The 18,805-nt window shown below is 47.5% G+C and overlaps 2 protein-coding genes across 3 annotated transcripts in view; both read left to right on the top strand.

The window, feature by feature from the left end:
• e2f3 (E2F transcription factor 3) overlaps positions 1–18,805 on the top strand; it is a 168,214-nt gene that overhangs the window by 126,144 nt on the left and 23,265 nt on the right. The window contains exon 7 of one of the 2 annotated variants that reach the window (XM_035634266.2): positions 10,109–10,281. The exons of the other annotated variant lie outside the window; for it this stretch is intronic. Within the exon in view, the coding sequence (XP_035490159.1) occupies positions 10,109–10,266 (158 nt within the window). The 3' untranslated portion in view covers positions 10,267–10,281. Of the gene's footprint in view, positions 1–10,108; positions 10,282–18,805 lie in introns of those variants that run through there. 2 annotated transcript variants of the gene reach the window in all.
• sox4a (SRY-box transcription factor 4a) lies at positions 14,137–18,466 on the top strand. The gene has a single exon (XM_035634271.2). It carries the CDS (start codon positions 15,241–15,243, stop codon positions 16,351–16,353), a length of 1,113 nt encoding a protein of 370 aa, XP_035490164.1. The 5' UTR covers positions 14,137–15,240; the 3' UTR covers positions 16,354–18,466.

Genomic DNA, 18,805 nt, shown 5'->3' with positions numbered 1-18,805 from the left:
GGACGCGACGCCACGCGACTTATCCGCGCGAGTAGATTATACATACAAAGTCAACGCACAGACACAAGTAGACGCGGATTCTCGAGTGTAGCGCGAAGATGGGAAATTTCGCTTAAGTTGAAGTATTTGAACTCCAGAGAATTGCAGAGTCATTGTCATTGTCGCTGCGTGCGGGCTGAACGACCGGGTTGCTATTTGCAATCGTGACCGGGTGAAGAAGTAGAGGGCCCCGGCAGAAAGTGAATGAGGAAGTGGGACTCCAGCTTTAGCCCCGGTTCGCACCATCGGCGTTCTGCTCTGCTTCTTTCTCCTCCAACAGTTCATTTTTACGCGCGTGTGTGTGTGTGTGCGCGCGGGAAAATTTGCACGGCGTCCCGTGTGAACGCACCGTGAGAGACAAGAACGACGTCTTTGCCACAGTCTGAGGCTACATCACCACAGTAATGCGTTTGATCCTCACTCCTCCAGAGCACTCCGGCGGGAAACTCAGGGGGCTGCGTTTGAGTCTGGACGGGCAGATATTACACCGTCACCCACGTCCACTTTTCTGACGCAGTCTCAACAGTCACATCTCGTCTGCAGGCAAGCGGGTCACTTTCCAACAAGTCCACACAAACACTTAAAAATAGCCACATCTATGGACTTATTTTACTATCTTTATTTAAGAGCGTGGTCTTTCGGTTTGTGCGCATTGCTCAGGGATTTCACGTTCGGATTTGTCATTTGTTCCTTCAAAATCTGCCCTTGCACTCCAATAACTCCTTTGGGTGCTCAAATAGTTTCTTTGCGCATTCACATTTATTCTGCTTCTGCTCAAACTGAAAATATGTTTTTGCTCGCACCGAGATTATGTTGTTTCTCGCACAGATTTCCTGCTCTCACCTTCAACTCTTCTCCTCGCACTCGCACTTCTTCTGCGCGCTCTCGACCTGTCTGCTTACGGATTTCTGCTGCGCGCTTGGATTTTTTGTGTGTGACAACCCTATCAAAAATCCCAAACCAGTAGGATTCCAGGTGTAGCGCTGACCAATGAAAAGATCGCCGTCAATTTGCGGGTGCGTTCGCTTACTTCTTAGAGCGTCCCGTGCGGGCGGTTAGCCGGTTCAGCCACGCCCGTGAGCGAATGGCCGGCGTTATGGCCCAACTGGTTTTCCGATTTAACTGGTTGCCGTACCTAACAGCTGCAGATGTTATCGGCAGATTAGTCACTCATTCACAAACATATTAGTTGCGATTTGCATGTCGCATCGGGTCACATCTCAGATTTTGAAGGAAAGAATGACAAATCTGAACGTGAAATCACTAGGTAATGCGCTCTTCAATAAAGAGAGTAAAATAACTCCATACACATCCTAGAATCCCCCCCCCCCTTAAAAATGAAATAAAATGTCCGACTAAGTTCGCTCATTCCCTCAATGAACTTGTTTCCACTTGTTATAAAAGCGATTTTTCTCCTTTCCGAATTCTTTTTTTTTTTTTTTTTTTTTTTTTTTTTTTACAGAAACCAGGACCAGTATGTTGAGTGAAAAGACAAAAACTCCACTTCATGACTCATAAGGATGGATGTTGGTTGTTTTTTTTTTGCCGTGTGGAGCAGAGATGTTGATACGACTTTCAATTCTTCCACTTCCCTCGCACGCTCTCGACGGTCTGCACAGCCTCTCTCTGTCTCAGCCTCTCTCTGTGTCTCCTGTTTTCTCAGGAGACCTGGTTAGATAAGACTGCCTGGGCCATAAAAGCAACAAAGAGCCCGGGGAGAAGAGCCTGACACGAAGAAACATTCACTAAGTGTGAAGTATAGAGGCAAAAAAATTAAAATAATGTGCTGTTCTGAAGCAATGAAAAAGCGCGCGCGCGCGCACACACACACACACACTCATGTGGGTGACAAACACAGACAACCCATTTTTCTTTCTCTCGTCTGATCTTTCTTCTTCCTGTCTCCTCCATCTCCTCCTCCTCCTTTCTTGAAAGTTTCTATTTGTGGAATCCCTCGAGGCCTCCGCGTGGTCATGGTTTTATTATTATTGCCCGATCAGTCTGGTCCAACGTGAGCCGTTTGGCTGCTCCCCTCCTCAGACTCACTCCCGCGTGTGTAACATTGTCCTCAGAAAACGGTTCAGTCCACCTGTTCTGTGTGTGTGTGTGTGTGTGTGTGTGCGCCAACAGTCTGCTATTACTGTACATACAGCTCCGCCTCGTCGACTCGGTGTTGTGGGACAAACACGCCTCACTCCACACCTCTTCACTTGCACTGGCCGTTGTTTGAGTCCCGCGTACAGTACAGTACAGTACAGTACAGTACAGTACCGCAGTGATCAAACTAATGAGCAAACTGGAACGGCACTCAGTAGAGAACGCACTTCTGCCAAGGACCAACAAGCCCCCCTTAAATTCAATCAGGCCGCACCAAATTGCACACACACATAGATGCAGTTAATATGCTGTATTTTTTCTTTTTGCATCAACATCCTTGGCAAACCGCTCACAATCTCACAATGTAACAATGAATTATAAAAATGTCCTATCCTCCCACAGAGTTTTGTGGCCGGGACGGGACGGACATGAGGTATGAAAAAAAAATCAAAAGAGCCAAATGCAGAGCGAGAAATCTCCATTTCAGCAAGCTGCGTGGTGCATTCATGTAAATCGTTTTGTAACACTGGTGTTTGATTCTGCCACGTGGGAGAGTCACATTTGGTTCCAACGTAGGCGGCGGCGTTGGCCCTGCAGGGCACTCGAGGCTCCGGCCTGGGATCTATTCATCTGTCATTCCAGTCAAGCCCCCCAAAATAGAAAGAAGATATTGTTGATCAAGAAAAAAATTTAAAAAATACAAGTAGCCTTTGGGTCCTCTGTCTGTCATCCAATCATCTGATCTGATTCTTGCTACTTGGGATATGTGCATGTTGTGTGAGCAAAGTGAGAGAGAGAGAGAGAGAATGTTAAGGGATGAGGTTAAATTATGTTATGGAGAACAGACATGATCAGATAAGTTATGAACAGCAACATAATGCAGATTGGTGTACATCTGTTTGAATACCGGCCTGTTTCTGGCAGTTGTGCTGTGTGCGTTGAATACTGCATTTATGCCTCATTTTATCACCTGACATCGGTTGGTGTGCGCAAATAACCGATGAAGTCTGTGTACGAAATGCCTGTATCAATTAGATGTGATGAAATGGTCAGATCCAAGATATGATTTTCATTTTGAGAGGTGAAGTGTGAGGGACACCAAAAGACAGAAAGCTAATGGAGAGGTGAAGAAGACGCAGAACAGTTTGTTACGGTTCAACAACAACGTCTCACCTTGTGTGTCATCTTTACTCTTTGCTGCTGAGATCTAATGATATAACATTTCTAAAAATGTCTGTGTTGGCCTAAGCCGCTGATGTAACAAAACCCTAACGACACTCCGGGATTCCAGTTTGGTAGTTTCATGATTCAGCAGCACGAACAACACTTTAACTGATGCTGATTCAAAAGTGAAAACACTTCACTTACTACCGACATCTCCCAGTAGCTTAGGGAAGCTTCTTTTTCTTTTCAGAATCATTCTAGCGATGCAAGCCCTATTTCTTCCAAATTGTAGGACAGCGGGACTAAAAGCCACACTGCTGCACTTCTCTCTCTTTAAGTTTCAATGTTACCATGCTTTAACTCGTTGAGACGCTTTTTTTTCTGACTTGTAGTGTGATCTTAGAAATGAACTTGTGTAACGTGAGTATTGTTATCATAACAAAACCATAATCTCCTTGCACTATGCTTGAGTATAAATAAGGCTCACACACACACACACACACACACACGCGAGAGGAAGGAGCCCAAACAACAGGATGCCTCTGTAAAGGTCCCCCTGTCATTGCAGTAACACCACTGCATCGCCAGCTCAAGATGCGACCAACACTCAGACACTAATCAATGCAATGCACCCTGGGCATTGCTAGGGAATGACCCGTGTGTGTGTGTGTGTGTGTGTGTGTGTGTGTGTGTGCGTGTGGCTCTGTGATATGCACACACACACACACGCGCGCGCACACACCTCCTCAGACAGCTGACCGATTACGCATCATAACCCAGCTGATTTGCCCCATGGGTTGACACTCGCTGTCCAGTCCAATCACATTGCCCTTCCCGGCCGGCCCAGTGGTGTGTGTTTGTCCTGCGCCCGGGTGTTTACATGCTGTGTGTTCATCGAGATATTGCCGTTATTCCATAGCGCTCTAAGCAACGCAATTTGTCACTACTTGTAAAGCGTGCAGCAGGGACAGAAAAGACTGAGGACAACGCAATGGAAGAAAAAGTGTGTCACGGATTTTCAACCGAGTAGCGCAGGATTGGTTTCTGGGGAAGAGGTCACGCTGAGAAATACTTGGAAACCTCTGTGAGGGCTTTGACGGAGCACTCTTGTCCTTACATACATACATGCTCATAAATAGTACTCTGCCGGAGGCTACTGGGGCCGTTCTCTGATGATACACTGTGGCTCACAATCCAAATAAAGACTCCTCAAAACAGCCTCAAACTTCCCAACAAACATTTTTTCTAGAGCTTCACATGTTGAAAAACCCCCCGAATGTCGAGCTTGGCCCCCGTCCCAGCAGATTCGTCATGACCTCTTGAGCACAGCAACACTAAACTCTCAGTGAAACCCCCCCCCCCCAAAAAAACCCTGCTTGTTCGCCTGTAAACTCCCCATTAAAATGATCCGTGGGTTCGAACCGAGCTCCTCCGCCGCTGTCAGATGGCTGTTGTTTGTGATGGCAGAGGCACGGCATGAAAGGGTCTGGGGGTTTAAGGCAGCTACTACTTTGGATGTCATTCGAGTAGGACATTAAGACTGCAGGAAAACAGGCGAAACTCAAAAGCCACTGTGAAACACGCCCTGTAGTTACGATGAAATTGTGAGCTTTGCTTTAGGAGAGCCATGCATACAGGCAGGGATGTATGTGCAGCAGTTAGATACACGCCAGATGGAAACAGACAGACACACATACACACTCACTCCGGGTCCGCGCTGTGCTATTTTGGGAGATGGGGAAGAAAACTGTCCGACTTGGCAAGTGTACATGCTGTATGTGCACCAGTGTAAGCAGTGGGTCCCTGTGCATATGGGGAAGTATAGGGTCTGGCACATGTTGAGTGTGGTGACCCACTTCTTTCTTTGCATCTGGACCTGATAACTCCCCTCTCTCTCTCCTGCAGTAATGGGAATGAGCTTTAGACAGTGACATCTCTATCTGTCTCTATCTGGACTGACTTTGAAACTTGGCTGCAGCTTGTCCAGAGTTTCCTCCGTAATCAGGCAGCAGGGAGCGTGCCATGTGAAAACGAGGAACACGCTGCTCACCGTCCCGTAAAGAAACGTGCACATGAATCACTGCACGGGCCGAGTTTGTTTTCAAAGCTTTTGTGTTTTAAGTGGATGGTTTGCATTTCATATGGCATGAATCCCGAGCCCTCTCGAGCATGGCATGACATTTCGCCATTGTTTGGTTTTTCAGTGGATTGAGGTTACATGTTTCCATTTAGTTACTTACACAAGTCATTCATCTCAAAAAATCTACATTTTCTTAAAGTTGCACTCCCTGATTTTGTCAGAGCTTCCAAGATCCCCTTCAAATCCCAAAACTTTTTTTCACCAACTTTGAATGAGTTAAATATTGTCACATGATGTTGACCCGACCTCAGTATAAGTTGCCATGTTTGCTACGTCGTGTTGAATACTATTGCACAAAATGCTCCAGAATAGGCACATTTGCGTTGAATTTTAAGCGCTGCTGGAAATGGAAATCAGCAGTGCGCCACGATAAAGTGTTCCCTGGCGGGTGCTCAGTTGGTTGGGGTGTGCAACTCTACCACAAGAGGCCACCAGAAAAGTGCAAAACTTACACACCTGGGCTTTGTAGTTATTGTTGGACATCTTGGGATATTTTCTTCATCACTTTAGATGAGAGGACTGATACCACTCTCGTGTCTGTGTACTACAGCCAGAAAGGGATGAGGCTTGCTTAGCATAAAGACTGGAAGCATAGGGGAACCAGCCTGACTCTCCAAAGTCAAAAAAGATGTCCATCATCATCGTTTAAGATCACTAGTCACACATCATACAGTATTTGTTTTGTTAAAGGAGCAGTAATCGATTCTAAAGCAATACACGCTTTGTAAACTCAGCGAACATTTCCTCATGGTTTGTTAGCTGTCGCTTCTGTGTGTGCACCGGAAAAAAATCCGGGTTTTCAGCTCAGCCCAGGCTCTGTAAATCAAAATGTTTAAAAACGGTGCGGACCGTGATAGCGGGTGGTGCTGGAACTCCGCGGTTTTGGCCTAGTGGTTAGTGCTTTGTTCTCCCATACCCGAAAACAATGACAAAGACAGAAAAAAGCTCTCTCCAAAATCACTTGCTGCCCCTTTAAATTTGCACACAAAAATGAACAACAGCATTTGGTTTAAACTCTCCCAAGTGCCATCACCTATTGTCTCTCTGGTGGCAGGGTAGCCAATCTAATTGAACTCATTACAACTCTCAATGACCTGCAACTCCTCTGTCGATACTGTTTTAACTTATGGAAATGGGTGACGTCATTGCTCAATGTCGTTTAGTCCCCGTGCTACACAATGAAGAGTCTGGGTAGATGTTGTGTTGTTTCTGGGCCCAATCCAACTCTTTTCTAAATATCTGAACCCTTTAGTTAACGCTTCAGTCTCCACCACTTTTTAGAAAACTACTGTTCTGCTGCAGGAAATGACTTCATCTCAAATGTTGATTACTTCTGGACTAATTCAAGCCGTTACAGAGCAGAAGGTATACACCCTTGCAGAGAGGGAACAAAGCAATGGCCTGCTAATTTTATCCAGCGTCTGGCTTTTAACTGCCTCTGACATGAACCATGGCAAGACCGGATCCAGACATCTGTGTCTCCAACTTTTATATCCAGCACTATTAGTGAGGGTCCTGCCACTTCTGATTTTATTTTGGCGTCATTGTCTTTTTGTGACAAACAGGTCAATCATGTTAAGTTATCACCGACAGAAATTGACATTTCACCTATAGGAATTAAGTTAATTTATGGTAAAACATAAGCACCTTGGATGAAAGTTGAGGAAGTGTAAAATAATAAAGAAATTACAAAGTTAGACAGCATTATTTTTCTAATTATTACCCATAATTTGAATAACTAATCATCATAGACCAACATTTGCTGAGCTCCAGCAAATGTTGGTTTGCCTAGAATTTGCCTTGAATTTCTAGAAAAGTGGTTTTTCAACAATTACAAATGTATTTGTCATATAACAGCCTGCTTACTGTTTGCCAGTCTGAGTTGATCATGATCTTGAAAGTAGCCCAGGCGACAACAAAGTTTCTATTCTGGTACTTCTTGACCTTTTGGCCTTTAATACAGTTGAACGTGTAATTCTTCTTCAGCGCCTTGAAGACTGTCTAGGCCTTAGAGGCACAGTTCTTAAAAGGCTTTCCTCTTGTCTTACTGGAAGATTGTTGATTGTTTGTGGTGGTTACGTTGAACAGTTGAAGTCAGCATTCCACATGGGGTCCTTCAAGGGTTATTACTTGGTCCACAGCGGTTTTTTTGCTTGTATAATGGACTTGGGTCAATTACTCAGCAACACAATATTTCACACCTCTCCTATGCTGATGACACACAGTTTTACATATCTGTTTCTACCAACAGCTTTAGCCCAGTGAATGACCTCATCCAATACCTTGCTCATGTAAAGTATTGGATGGCCACAAGGTGTTTTACAGCTGGTGAACATGCCAAAAACTTGAATGTGATTTTTAGATGCTAGCGTCAAACAAGAATAACCTCTGTAGCCTTGGAAATGGTTAGATGCTTCCTGTCTCTGTCAAAAACTGGTTTATTTTGATCCAGTTGACCAGATTACAATGATGAATGTTTTGCTGGACTGACAGAGCAGTCTCCAACTCATTCAGAGTATAACCTAAAACAGAAAGATTTCAACATATCACTCCTGATCCTGTCTGGCTCACAGCAAAACAAAGATTGGATTTTTTTTTTTAAATAATTATTACTATTTTTGAATGGATTAGCTCCTTTCATATTTTGTTGAAATTTTCACTGAGTAGACACTGGAGAGATCCCTCAGATCACCAAGCAAAGGTCTCAGTATACTGAGAACACATTTATTATTATAAACACTATATTAATAATAATTATAATGATGATGATAATAATACTGATGATAATACTTTGCTATCCTAGTCCTCTTTAAAGTCATACCTTCTAATATGTTTAAGTCATGTGTGTCCTATTTTTTTCCTTTTGATCTTGAAGCACATTAAGTCAACACCTGTTGTATCAAATGTTCCGCATAAATCAACTCGACTTGTCTTGACGTGACAAGCAGTTACATGCTGTAAATATTTTTTTAACTGGGTGCTGTGAATTCCTAAAGTCTCTGCTAGTTGCCTGGCAACCTCACCCTCTATCTCCCCATGAAACTTTTTTTTAAATTTCTGTTTGCGTACAGAATTTTTTTGGGCTCATGAAAATATAAATTTAGGACTGATTACAGCAACCAGAAACCTTTATTTAACCACTAACAGTCATTAACTGAATGAGATTAATGGCGTTGCAGGGCTCCTTCTGCAGCTGGCTGTTTGTAGGTACAAGGTGGAGACAGGGTTTTTATTCTTTTTTAACGACTATTGTTTGATTGCCACAGATCAGATTGATTGTCACAATTTTAGCTCTTATATGTCCACAGACATAACACCTGGGCTTAGTCCCTCATAGATGAACTGCGAGGACTGACAGCTCCCAGTCAATCAGATGGGCTTTAGAGGACAAAACTGAACTAACCCTTTAAATGCCTGGACCGTCTTCAATTTTCAAATCTCTTTGTGAGTCGCTGACCTTACCGGGACACAATGACCCAGTTGGATTTTACTGCACCTTCTAATATACTTGCCTTTCCTTCCCCCCCAACTCCCTTGGGCCTATTGACGTTCACCTCAGGATAAAGACATTGTTAGTGTGACTGAGGAATGTTGCTCCGGAGACTGACTTCCACTGCCACACGGGGTCCCGGGGGAGCCACACTCACGTTAGCCTGATCTATCTGCTTTGCTATTGGCATTGATCCGTGTTCAGTGTCGATGCCGGTGCTGCAGAGTAATGATCACACGCAGCCGGTCGGACGCACACAACGGACACAGTCAATCTGAGCATGGAAGGAGATGCGGGGAGAATTGCTACACACACACACTCACACACACACACACACACTCGCTGTATATCCACAACTGCCTGAACAAGCACATGGTACAAAATGTTCCACTCCTGCCGCACTGCAGATCCTCTGCTGCACACACTTGCAACGAGCTGAGTCGAGCAGATATAGCCACAACAACCAAGCGAGTGATGCCAACCCCCCCCCCCCCCCCCACACACACACACGCACGCGCGCACACACACACACACACACACACCTGCTTCTCCTCTCCTCCGCCTCCTCCTCTCTCTGCAGCTGAAAGCCAGAGCAGACAGATAGGCGGGCAGCCAGAGACGGACTAATCCTCCCACAGTGAGAGACGTTTCGGGCGGTGTATGATGAAAATCAAGCTAAACTGACAGAGAGAGAGAGAGAGAGAGAGAGAGAGAGGGAGAGAGGGAGGGGGGGTGAGCAAGGAAGCGGGATGAGGCAAAAGGGGAAAAGTGAAGCAAGGATAGAGATTAGCAAAACCATGAGGACAAATCTGGATTTTTTTTAAAGCATTAGTGTGAAAGGTTTGTGAGTTAGTGAGGAATTAGATCCAGCTATTTTTTTTTAAATGCCTCTCCTTCTTTCTTCCTCTCTCTCCCAAACCCCTTTCCTCCCTCCTCACCGTGCCACTGTCTTGCACTCCTTTTGATAAATATTGCAATTTTGCAAGCCTTCCCTCCCTTTCCAGTGCCTGCTCACCAGTCTCTCTCGCCCATCCTCTCTTCCTTTCCCTCCCTCTCCCTCTCTCTCTGCACCCTCCACCCCCACTCGACATCCCTCTCTCTCTCCCGCTCTCTCCCTCCCTCTCGCTCCCTCTGCCTCTCTCTCCATCTCTCTCCCCGCGTGACTGCGGCTGATGTAGGTCAGTGCGTCTGGAGCCTGTCTGGCGCTGCAGAGAGAGCGTCAGAGCTCCGCGCCTGGTCCGCATCGACCCCCGCAGCGGCTGCGTCCATGCCCGAGCTGAGGACGCCGCTCCCTGGGCTACGTGAGGACAGAGCCAGCCTGCCTGACCTGATCTGACTGGAGGAGGATGCGCATGCAGCAGAGGAGCAGGGCGGCGGGCAGGGGAGGGGGGGCTGCAGGGTGATATAAGGTGGCCGGTGTGCCAGTGAAAGCTTAGTCAGCGTATGTTGTTTGCATGTAGGTCTAACATGTAGATGTACATGTGCCGTTCGCAGGGAGAGACACAGCGGAAGGTAGAAATGCAGGAGATCGAGTGGAGTTACAGTAGACGCTGCAGTCGCTCCTCTCGCCTTGGTGATATGCAGCGCTACAGCCATATTTTTGGGGGGAAATTTTCATGCCGCGTTGCCTTTCGCTCTCCCCACACACACACAAACACGCACACGCTTCATACTCTGTCTGCCTTTCTCTTCACCCGCTGCCTAACTTCTTTACGATGCTTTATGTCTCTCTCCCAGACCCGATGCGTCCGTGTCTGCAGCCGTCGATGTTTCTGCGTAGCGAACCCAGCAAACTCCAAAGTCCGACGCGACTTCCCTTCCCAGAAAATAGAAAGGAAAAACTCTTTGTTCTCTTCGTTCCTCTTTTGCAGTACATCCAATCCTGTGCAGCCCTTTGTGGATCCAGCTCCGAAAGACGTCCGCATCCGAAAAAAGCCCGATATCGAAAGAGTCCATCCTCCACCCGTCGCACGTCGAATGCCATTTTAAACGGAAACCAAAGAGCGCAGGGACGGCGACTTTTGCACAAGAGCTCAGAAGCTCTGTTGATGACTTTTCTATCTCCTGATTCTGTTCTCCTTTCCTTTCCTTCCCCCCTCCTCCTCTGCTCTCATTCTGCGCTCCTTACCACTCCTCTGGCTTTTAGACAATGCCCCCCCAAAAAAACGATCGTTGCATCAGTGTAGTAGAGTGCAGCTGTGAGAGTGGCTGAGCGTGTGCGTGTGTGTGTGTGTGTGTGTGTGTGTGAGCGAGTGTACGTACGTTCGTGAGCGAGTTCGGTGTATGTGGGTCCGTGCGAGAGAGAGTGCGTGTCGATGCTCTCGATTTGACTCTGCGGCACGTCTGGGTCCTGCAGCGGTACGTTGGTACTTAGCTGCCTCTGCCTGTCTCGCTGTGAGTTTGTGGTGCGTTTGTGCATTTGTCTGTGTCTGTTACGTGTGCGAGTCTGTCTGCGTCGCCATGACACAGCAATCATCTGACCTGCCTCCCCGCTCTCCGGAGCGAGGGATGCTGGGAGTTCCTGGGGCGTGGCGTCGCCCGGCCTGACCACGCCTCCTTCTTGCACTCATCCACACGTCTATTTCCCCTCGTCCAACTCCCATCGCTTTTTTTCCCCCTGCCGTGACCGAATCCTCTGGATTACAGTGGCGATAGAGGAGAAGTGAGGACTCCCACATCGCTTCAGACTTTTCTTATCAACTTATTTTAATCTGCTGCCTCATCTCTTCTCTTTTTTCACGACCTTCTGTCAAGGACGCTCTCTCTTTTTGTCTTTGCATTCGGGTGACACTCTTCCTCTGTCGTGCCTTTACTGTTTATGTGCGTCTCCTGGATTTTACCATCCAGTAAATAGAAGGGAGGAAGGAAGGACATGGGGATGAAGGAAGGAAGAAAAAGCTATTTCTCTGTCTCTACGTCTCCAACTTAAAAGCTTGAGTATCAAAATAATATCTCAGGCTTGTGATTTTAGATTGCATTACGTCGTCAGGTGTCATTTTTTTTAGGCCTGAAGTTGAGGACGACGTCTCTGACACGGGGAAGCATCCGGTACTGTGTGTTCTGCAACTTAGAAATAACAGGCTCGGCCGTTGTTGTTGTGTGAGGGCCTGACAGCAGTAGGTGGGTGACATTGTGAGATGGCCGCCCACACTGTCTACCACATCCACACAAAACACAGAGAGGACAAACTCGCCGTGTAATGCCTCACACAAGGAGGCAGCCAGAGAGGAAGAAAGTGTGTGTGCGTGCGTGTGTGTGTGTGTGTGCGTGTATGCAAATCAGTGCTTAGTCTTCAGTTTTCTGTTAAACTGCGGGGTGGAGGGGGTGGGACTTCCCACCGCGGTTTTAAAACTTTCAATCCCTGGAAAACCTCCAATTCAGTTAGGGCCGAGCACGCATGTACACACACACACACACACACACACTGTGCACAAAGGCCTCATTGTGTTTGACCCCGAATGACGAGCAGGCAGGTCAAAGGGGCATGTCGCTCCTCGGCGGTTGAAAAAGCCAAGTAGATGGTAATGAGTAACTCTGTTTGACTCCACGCAGAGACGCACACTCGCTCCCCGCGTCTCCCATCTCTTTGCTTCCTGCCATCGGAGTCTGAATTTTAACCCCTCGCTATTACAACACTCTCTGGCGACCGTTCCCACGTTTTTTTCTTCGTAATGAACCCCATCTCCCTGCTAAGGCGAACACTCACAGTCGCGGCCGCGTGCCGTACTCCTGCAGTTTGCTCCGGGGTGAGCCTGACATATCGAGTTAATGTTTATGCTTTTATTAAAAGATGGCCTGTTAAAGAGTGTGTCAGTCAGTTCTGAAATAATGGAGATTCCGACCTCGCTGCAGCTGCAGTTAATTTGATTTTTATGTCTTTCGTTTTTTTTAAAGCCCTTGAAAGCACTTCGCTACTGCGGCTTCTAATGGAGTGTTTTAGTGTCCCAAGGTTAGCGAAATGCTATTTCACTTGTGTCAGAACACAAACACAAGCTGAATCGTGAAGAATACTAAGAATCTAACTGAGAAAACATAAACATCAGCGCATCGGCCCCACGTAAAAACCCCTCACACGACCTCGACTCCAGTTTTGAATGCGCACTTTGAAGTCGCTGTCGGAGCCAAGCAGCCCTCTCTCACGGCGACACCGTCGCTCTAGGCGTCAACTATGCCGAGACAGAGCGCAGGTGTATTTGGGGTAAACAGCTCTGAAGATGACAGAGCGACGGGGCCCGTGAGATGGGGCTCGGGGCCGCCGCCGCTTCCAGAGCTGTACATCTGCCCGTGACGGAGGGGAGAGCTGCCTGACAGCTGCTCCCCGCACATCAGATAAGATTACAGGTAGACCTGCTCCACCTGTTCAAACAACCTGGGGTCCATGCCGCTTTGTGTGCATCCGTGTTAAGCCCGGGGAGGGAGATAGGGCGAGATAGGGAGCTAATCCAGCGGCAGGTAATCGAGGCAGCTATAGACTGATGAAAGAGCTCATTATTATTTACGCCTTTGATTTATGTAGGTGCAAAAAGGGGGAGGGGGAGGGTAAAGAGGATGAGTTGTGAAATTCTAAAGAGTTCATGAGGTGTGTTTTTTCTTTCTTCAGCCTGACGTGAGTGTTTGTCGTGAATTAAGAACACAAGTTATGACTGCATAGACGGTGTTGTGATAGGGTGCATGAGCGTCTAATCAGATCTTTCTCCTTGGGAAACCATTCACCCGCGTCTTTATTTATCACCGCCCTCCGCGTCCGTGAAGGTGGCGCAGGAAGAATAAAAAGCCTTCACTAGCGGGGCTCATGACATCACCTGCGTGATTCAGTGGTGGCACCGCTCCAGAGGACGGAGATAAATCCTCGGTACATGTTAACACACAAGCACATGCATATGTATACACAATGTACACCCCCCCCCCCCCCCACCCCCCGTCAGCTCCCTTTTGGCTCTAGCCTGACATCTAGCGACACAGGCATTAATGTGATCCTACATGACACAGGCATGTTAACATGATTGGGACTGTGCAGGAGGAGGAATCTGTGCAGCGTATATAGAGGGGGGCTGCTTTTTGTAAGTGTGCAGCCCCCCCCCCCCCCGGATATGGATCTACCCACTTTCATAATATTCCTAATTATTGCTTTTCAGTTTGCTGGTTCACCATAATGAACACTGATATCAGTGTAAACACCTCACTCCCATTTGTTTATACTGCCGCTTGTGATGTAATGGTGTTGAGGGGCCGTGGTGACGCTTTTGTAAATGCCAGGTTGGGGCGAGCTAAGTTTGGCTGGGTCTACCCTCCTCGACATCCCTGGCTCACCGTGCCGCGGTCCGACTAACACAACATGTTGTGGCCGCTTTTGTGTTTTCTCAGCATTTCCTTGTCCCCCCCATGACACAGAATCTAAATTTAGCTCGCCCTCATGAAACTAATGCAGCTCTAAGTATATCCTTGCAATGGGTTCATTGTATATCCTTGCAAACTTCCCCTTGCAGTTCGGCGATCCTGTAAAACGCTTATTTATGTATAAAAATATATACATACACACACGCTCCAAGTTCGTCTTTCTTCCAGTGGAGTCTGACAGGAATGAGGTCAGACACACTGATCCTCCTTGCACATTATTATTATTATTATTATTATTATTACCCGTTTTCTTTTCTTTTTTCTCTTTTTTTTATTCAGCCAATGAGAGGCCAGGGGTGGGAGTGGCCCGACAGAAAAAGCCAGGATGGAGACAGACGCCGATTGGCCTGCGCGTCTCGCGATGAGGCTATATAACGGCGAGGTTCTCGTTGTTGTGTTTACAGTACTATTACAGAGCGCCAAGGAAACAGGGAGACTATGAGAAAACGCAGCTGCTCCATTCAACCACATGGTTCCTCAACCGCACAGACAAGCTGCGCTGCAGACAGCCAGGTTCACTTGAGGGACTCGACGCACTGCTGCTGCTCTCTCCAGCGGCGCGCTCTCAGCCTCGCGGCGCGCGTTTTCAGCCGCACGGGCAGTTGAAAGTTACTGTTAGAAAGAAACGAAAAACAAGATTCGGGATTTATTTCTTATTCCTGTTGTCTCTGTGAAAGCGCAGAGGTAATAGCTGGGAGACGCGGTGTCTCCGAACGCGGGCTGAACTGAGAAAAAAAGAGAGACAGAGGAGAGACTTTGGCGAACTTTTCCTTCAGACCTGTATCCATCAGGCACCTGGTTCTCGCGCGTCTCAAGTCCGAAGGAATATATCTAATTCTTTTTTATTGTTTTTTGCGCACTCGAACTTTGTGAAGTCCCAGCGCCGAGTGTTTCCGAACACCTGGAGGAAAGGATGGTGCAGCACATGAGCCAGACGGAGAGCGCCCACGCGCACTCCCCCGGCGGGGACTCCACGGACACGGGAGACATGGACCTGGAGATGGACGCGTCGCCGACCCCCGAGTCCCCGTCTTCCGGGGCGCGGAGCGACTTGGCGTGGTGCAAAACCCCGACGGGGCACATCAAGAGACCCATGAACGCGTTCATGGTCTGGTCGCAGATCGAGAGGAGGAAGATCATGGAGCAGTCGCCGGACATGCACAACGCTGAGATCTCCAAGAGGCTGGGGAAGCGCTGGAAGCTGCTGAAGGACACAGACAAGATCCCGTTCATCCGCGAGGCGGAGCGACTCAGACTCAAGCACATGGCCGACTACCCAGACTACAAGTACCGGCCCAGGAAGAAGGTCAAGTCGGTCAGCGGAGCGAGTAACAAGGCGGACCGCGCGGAGAAGAGCGGGGAGCGCAGCGCCAAAGCCGGCGTGAAACGGAGCCCCGCGTCCAAAGGAGCGAGCAGGACGCACAAACAGGCGAGCCTGAAGAGCGCCCCGGGGCAGGACTACGCGTCTCCCGGTGACCACCAGGCGCTCTTCAAATCCAGGTCAGTGTCTGGGGCAAGGCAGATCCCAGAGAAGCGCACAGGGGAGGCGAGGCGCGGCCACATGTTCGGCGGCGCAGGCAGTCTGGAGAGCGGCCCCCCCTCCGTGGGAGTACCGGCCAGTCCCACCCTGAGCAGCTCGGCGGAGTCCAGCGACCCGCTCAGCCTGTACGAGGAGCAGAGCCCGGCGGCCAGCGAGTCATCGCACACCGCGCGCCTCCGGTACGCTCGCGCCTCCTCCCCGACCCCGTCCGCCTCTCACTCTTCCTCATCCGTGTCATCGTCCTCCGACGAAGAGTTCGAAGACGAGCGGCTCGACCCGAACCCGAGCCCCGGCTTTGAGAGCATGTCCCTGGGTGGCATGGGCTTCTCCGACGCAGAGCTGGACCGGGACCTGGACTGGAGCTTCGGGGAGTGCGGGGCGGGATCTCACTTCGACTTCCCCGACTACTGCACGCCGGAGGTCAGCGAGATGATCTCGGGAGACTGGCTGGAGTCCACCATCTCCAACCTGGTGTTCACCTACTGAATCGGACCGCGGCGGAGAGGAACCGCGACGTCCCCCCACGTTATGAACTGCTCAGACAGGCGTGTGAGTTCAGACCAGAATATTTCCGCCATTCTTTCGCTAAACAAGGGGGAGTGAAGACAGGAAAGAAAAGGTGGCCTGTGTGCGCGTTGAAGCCCGGGAGCGCGCCGCTCAGACTTGGACAGCGCGCGGTGCGCATGACGGGGACGCGCAAACGAGGGGTGGGGGGGAGAGAGACAAATGCTTAGTTTGCATTTGGACACGGAGGAGGAGTGAATGTAAGCAGCGAGCAGTGAAACACTCGGACTTCAGCTCACATGTCCAACCCGGTCCGCCACGGAGGAGGACTAAGACTGAACTTTGAAACTTTAATGTTATTCTGGGGTCGACAAAAGGGACATTCAACCTGAGAGCTCGTCGTGTGTAAGATATAGCCAATTCACATTGACCATCAAGTTGCTATTCAGGTGCAGTCTTGTAGTTTTTCCCCCCCAGACACGAAATAGATTCAATATCAACAGGCATGCCCTCCCGAGATGAGGAGGATTTTGTTGTGGTTAACTGCGTAACAAAACAAAAAAAAAGTTCATTGCTGCGTAATTACGCAATTTGTGTGACCATAGGACACAGTTCACTATCACCAGCTTCTCTTTCAACGGCAGGACTTCAAAACAAAAACAAAGACTGACTCCAAACTTCAGAAAAAAAAAACTTTTCTTCTGAACCTTTTTTTAAAACACTCAGTGCACAATTCAGGACCAATGTTCCCCCCGACGCGCAATCCTTTCTGCCTAGTGCTTCAACTTTGTAGTTCCTCTGTGTCGAGACGACGTTTTTCTTTTGTATCGATGTATTTATACCGGCCAAACTTTTTTATACATAGAAGTATTGTTCTTGTACAGGTCTCATTTGTGTTCGTGCACATAGACCTGACTGTATCCCGCGCGGAAGGGCTAGAAGTGTGTCTTATTTAAAAAAAAAACAAAACAAAAAAACGTCTTCTCTCACTTTTAAGGAAATGTGAGTGTGTCATGATTTTCTACTTGTATTTTTGTACAAAATCTATAGAAAGGGGGGTTTCTCCGGCGAGTGGGTAGCCTACAACATTGTTGTTTTGGGTCTACATTGCTGTTTAGACGTGCAGAGGGAGGGGGGGGGGGGGGCTTGTTTGGCACAATCTGACCTCACACAGTGTTTACAGTATTTACCCACATGCTTCTTAATGGCACAGTGACTCTAGTTTCACCAGCCAAGTAAACAAAGCACCACTGAAACTCCAGTCTGAGTGGTGACTCTGTTTCCAGTACACATAGACCCACAGTATACAGAGTGGACGATCCCAGAGAGTCACTGTTTTGGATAGAGCTAATACCTCTGTGTGCTTTTTTGAATTATTATTATTATTATTATCATTATCAAGATAAGTTTTATTTGAACCACTGGATGGAATCTCACACTCATTCCACTTTGCCTAGACTTTGGAGGGAGGGAGACGTATGAAGTGCTTCATCTGTTATTGCGCAAATTGCATCAACAACAACAACAACAACAAAAAAGTATTTAACCTTTCTGTACCTGTTGGCTAAGTATAGCAGGCTAATTGTTTTCCTATATTATGGCATGGCAAATAGCATTTGTATTTCAGATTCAGGTATATGTAGCTATAGCTGTTGTGTTTAAGATTTTTTAAAAGAATAATAACATGAAGATATTTATGTAAACTGACTGTACTATAAGCAAAGATTGTGTGTTTTATGTATGATGATGATCAACGACAGGCACTAGGACAGCCATCTTTGGGACATCCTTATGTTGAAGATGATTGTGGTCCAGGAGTTTATTTTTGTTTTGTTTTGTTTATTTTATTTTTTACCTTCAAGACATCTTTTGTATTGTCCCTTTTTTTTTCTTCATTTGTGCAATATGCTGTGTATGATCATGTTTTGTCCAATCATGCCAATATCATTTGATGTTTATTGCTCAAAACCAGCCAATGTTTGGGTCAATCACTGCCTCTCAGACCTCTGTACAGATTGTCGTTTTGGTTTTTTTTTAAACTTGTTTTTCTTTTCTTCCGAGAAGGAAATAAAATCAGCTGGAACTGAAAAAAGTACACATTGCTTCTCTTGTGGTTTTTCTGTTATCTGGTTCTTTGAAGAAAATAAGTACCATCTAGTCGGTTCTAAAAGGTGAGCCTTCATTATCACATTCCGTAGCCGAGGCTTATTCAAAAGCGCCAATTTGATGTTGCATGTTTACACTCCAATTGTGCATGTGAATATGAATGAGTGTGTGTGTGTGTGTGTGTTTGCTGTCGGTAAGTGTGCAGCTGCAGACTGTGAATCGATGGGAGTGGTCTCGTTCTCCCTCTCTTACTCCTTCTGATTGTACACATGCAGAAAACGTGGCTGCCATGGAAACACTGTATCCAAGAGAGAGGGTACAATCCGCT

The sequence above is a fragment of the Scophthalmus maximus genome, chromosome 5 (genome assembly GCF_022379125.1).
Source record: "Scophthalmus maximus strain ysfricsl-2021 chromosome 5, ASM2237912v1, whole genome shotgun sequence".
Lineage (NCBI taxonomy): Eukaryota > Metazoa > Chordata > Actinopteri > Pleuronectiformes > Scophthalmidae > Scophthalmus > Scophthalmus maximus.
This window is presented reverse-complemented; position numbering and strand designations above follow the sequence as displayed.

Excerpts from the sequence above, each read along its gene's own strand:
- sox4a (XM_035634271.2), top strand. The coding sequence starts at position 15,241 with ATGGTGCAGCACATGAGCCAGACGGAGAGCGCCCACGCGCACTCCCCC.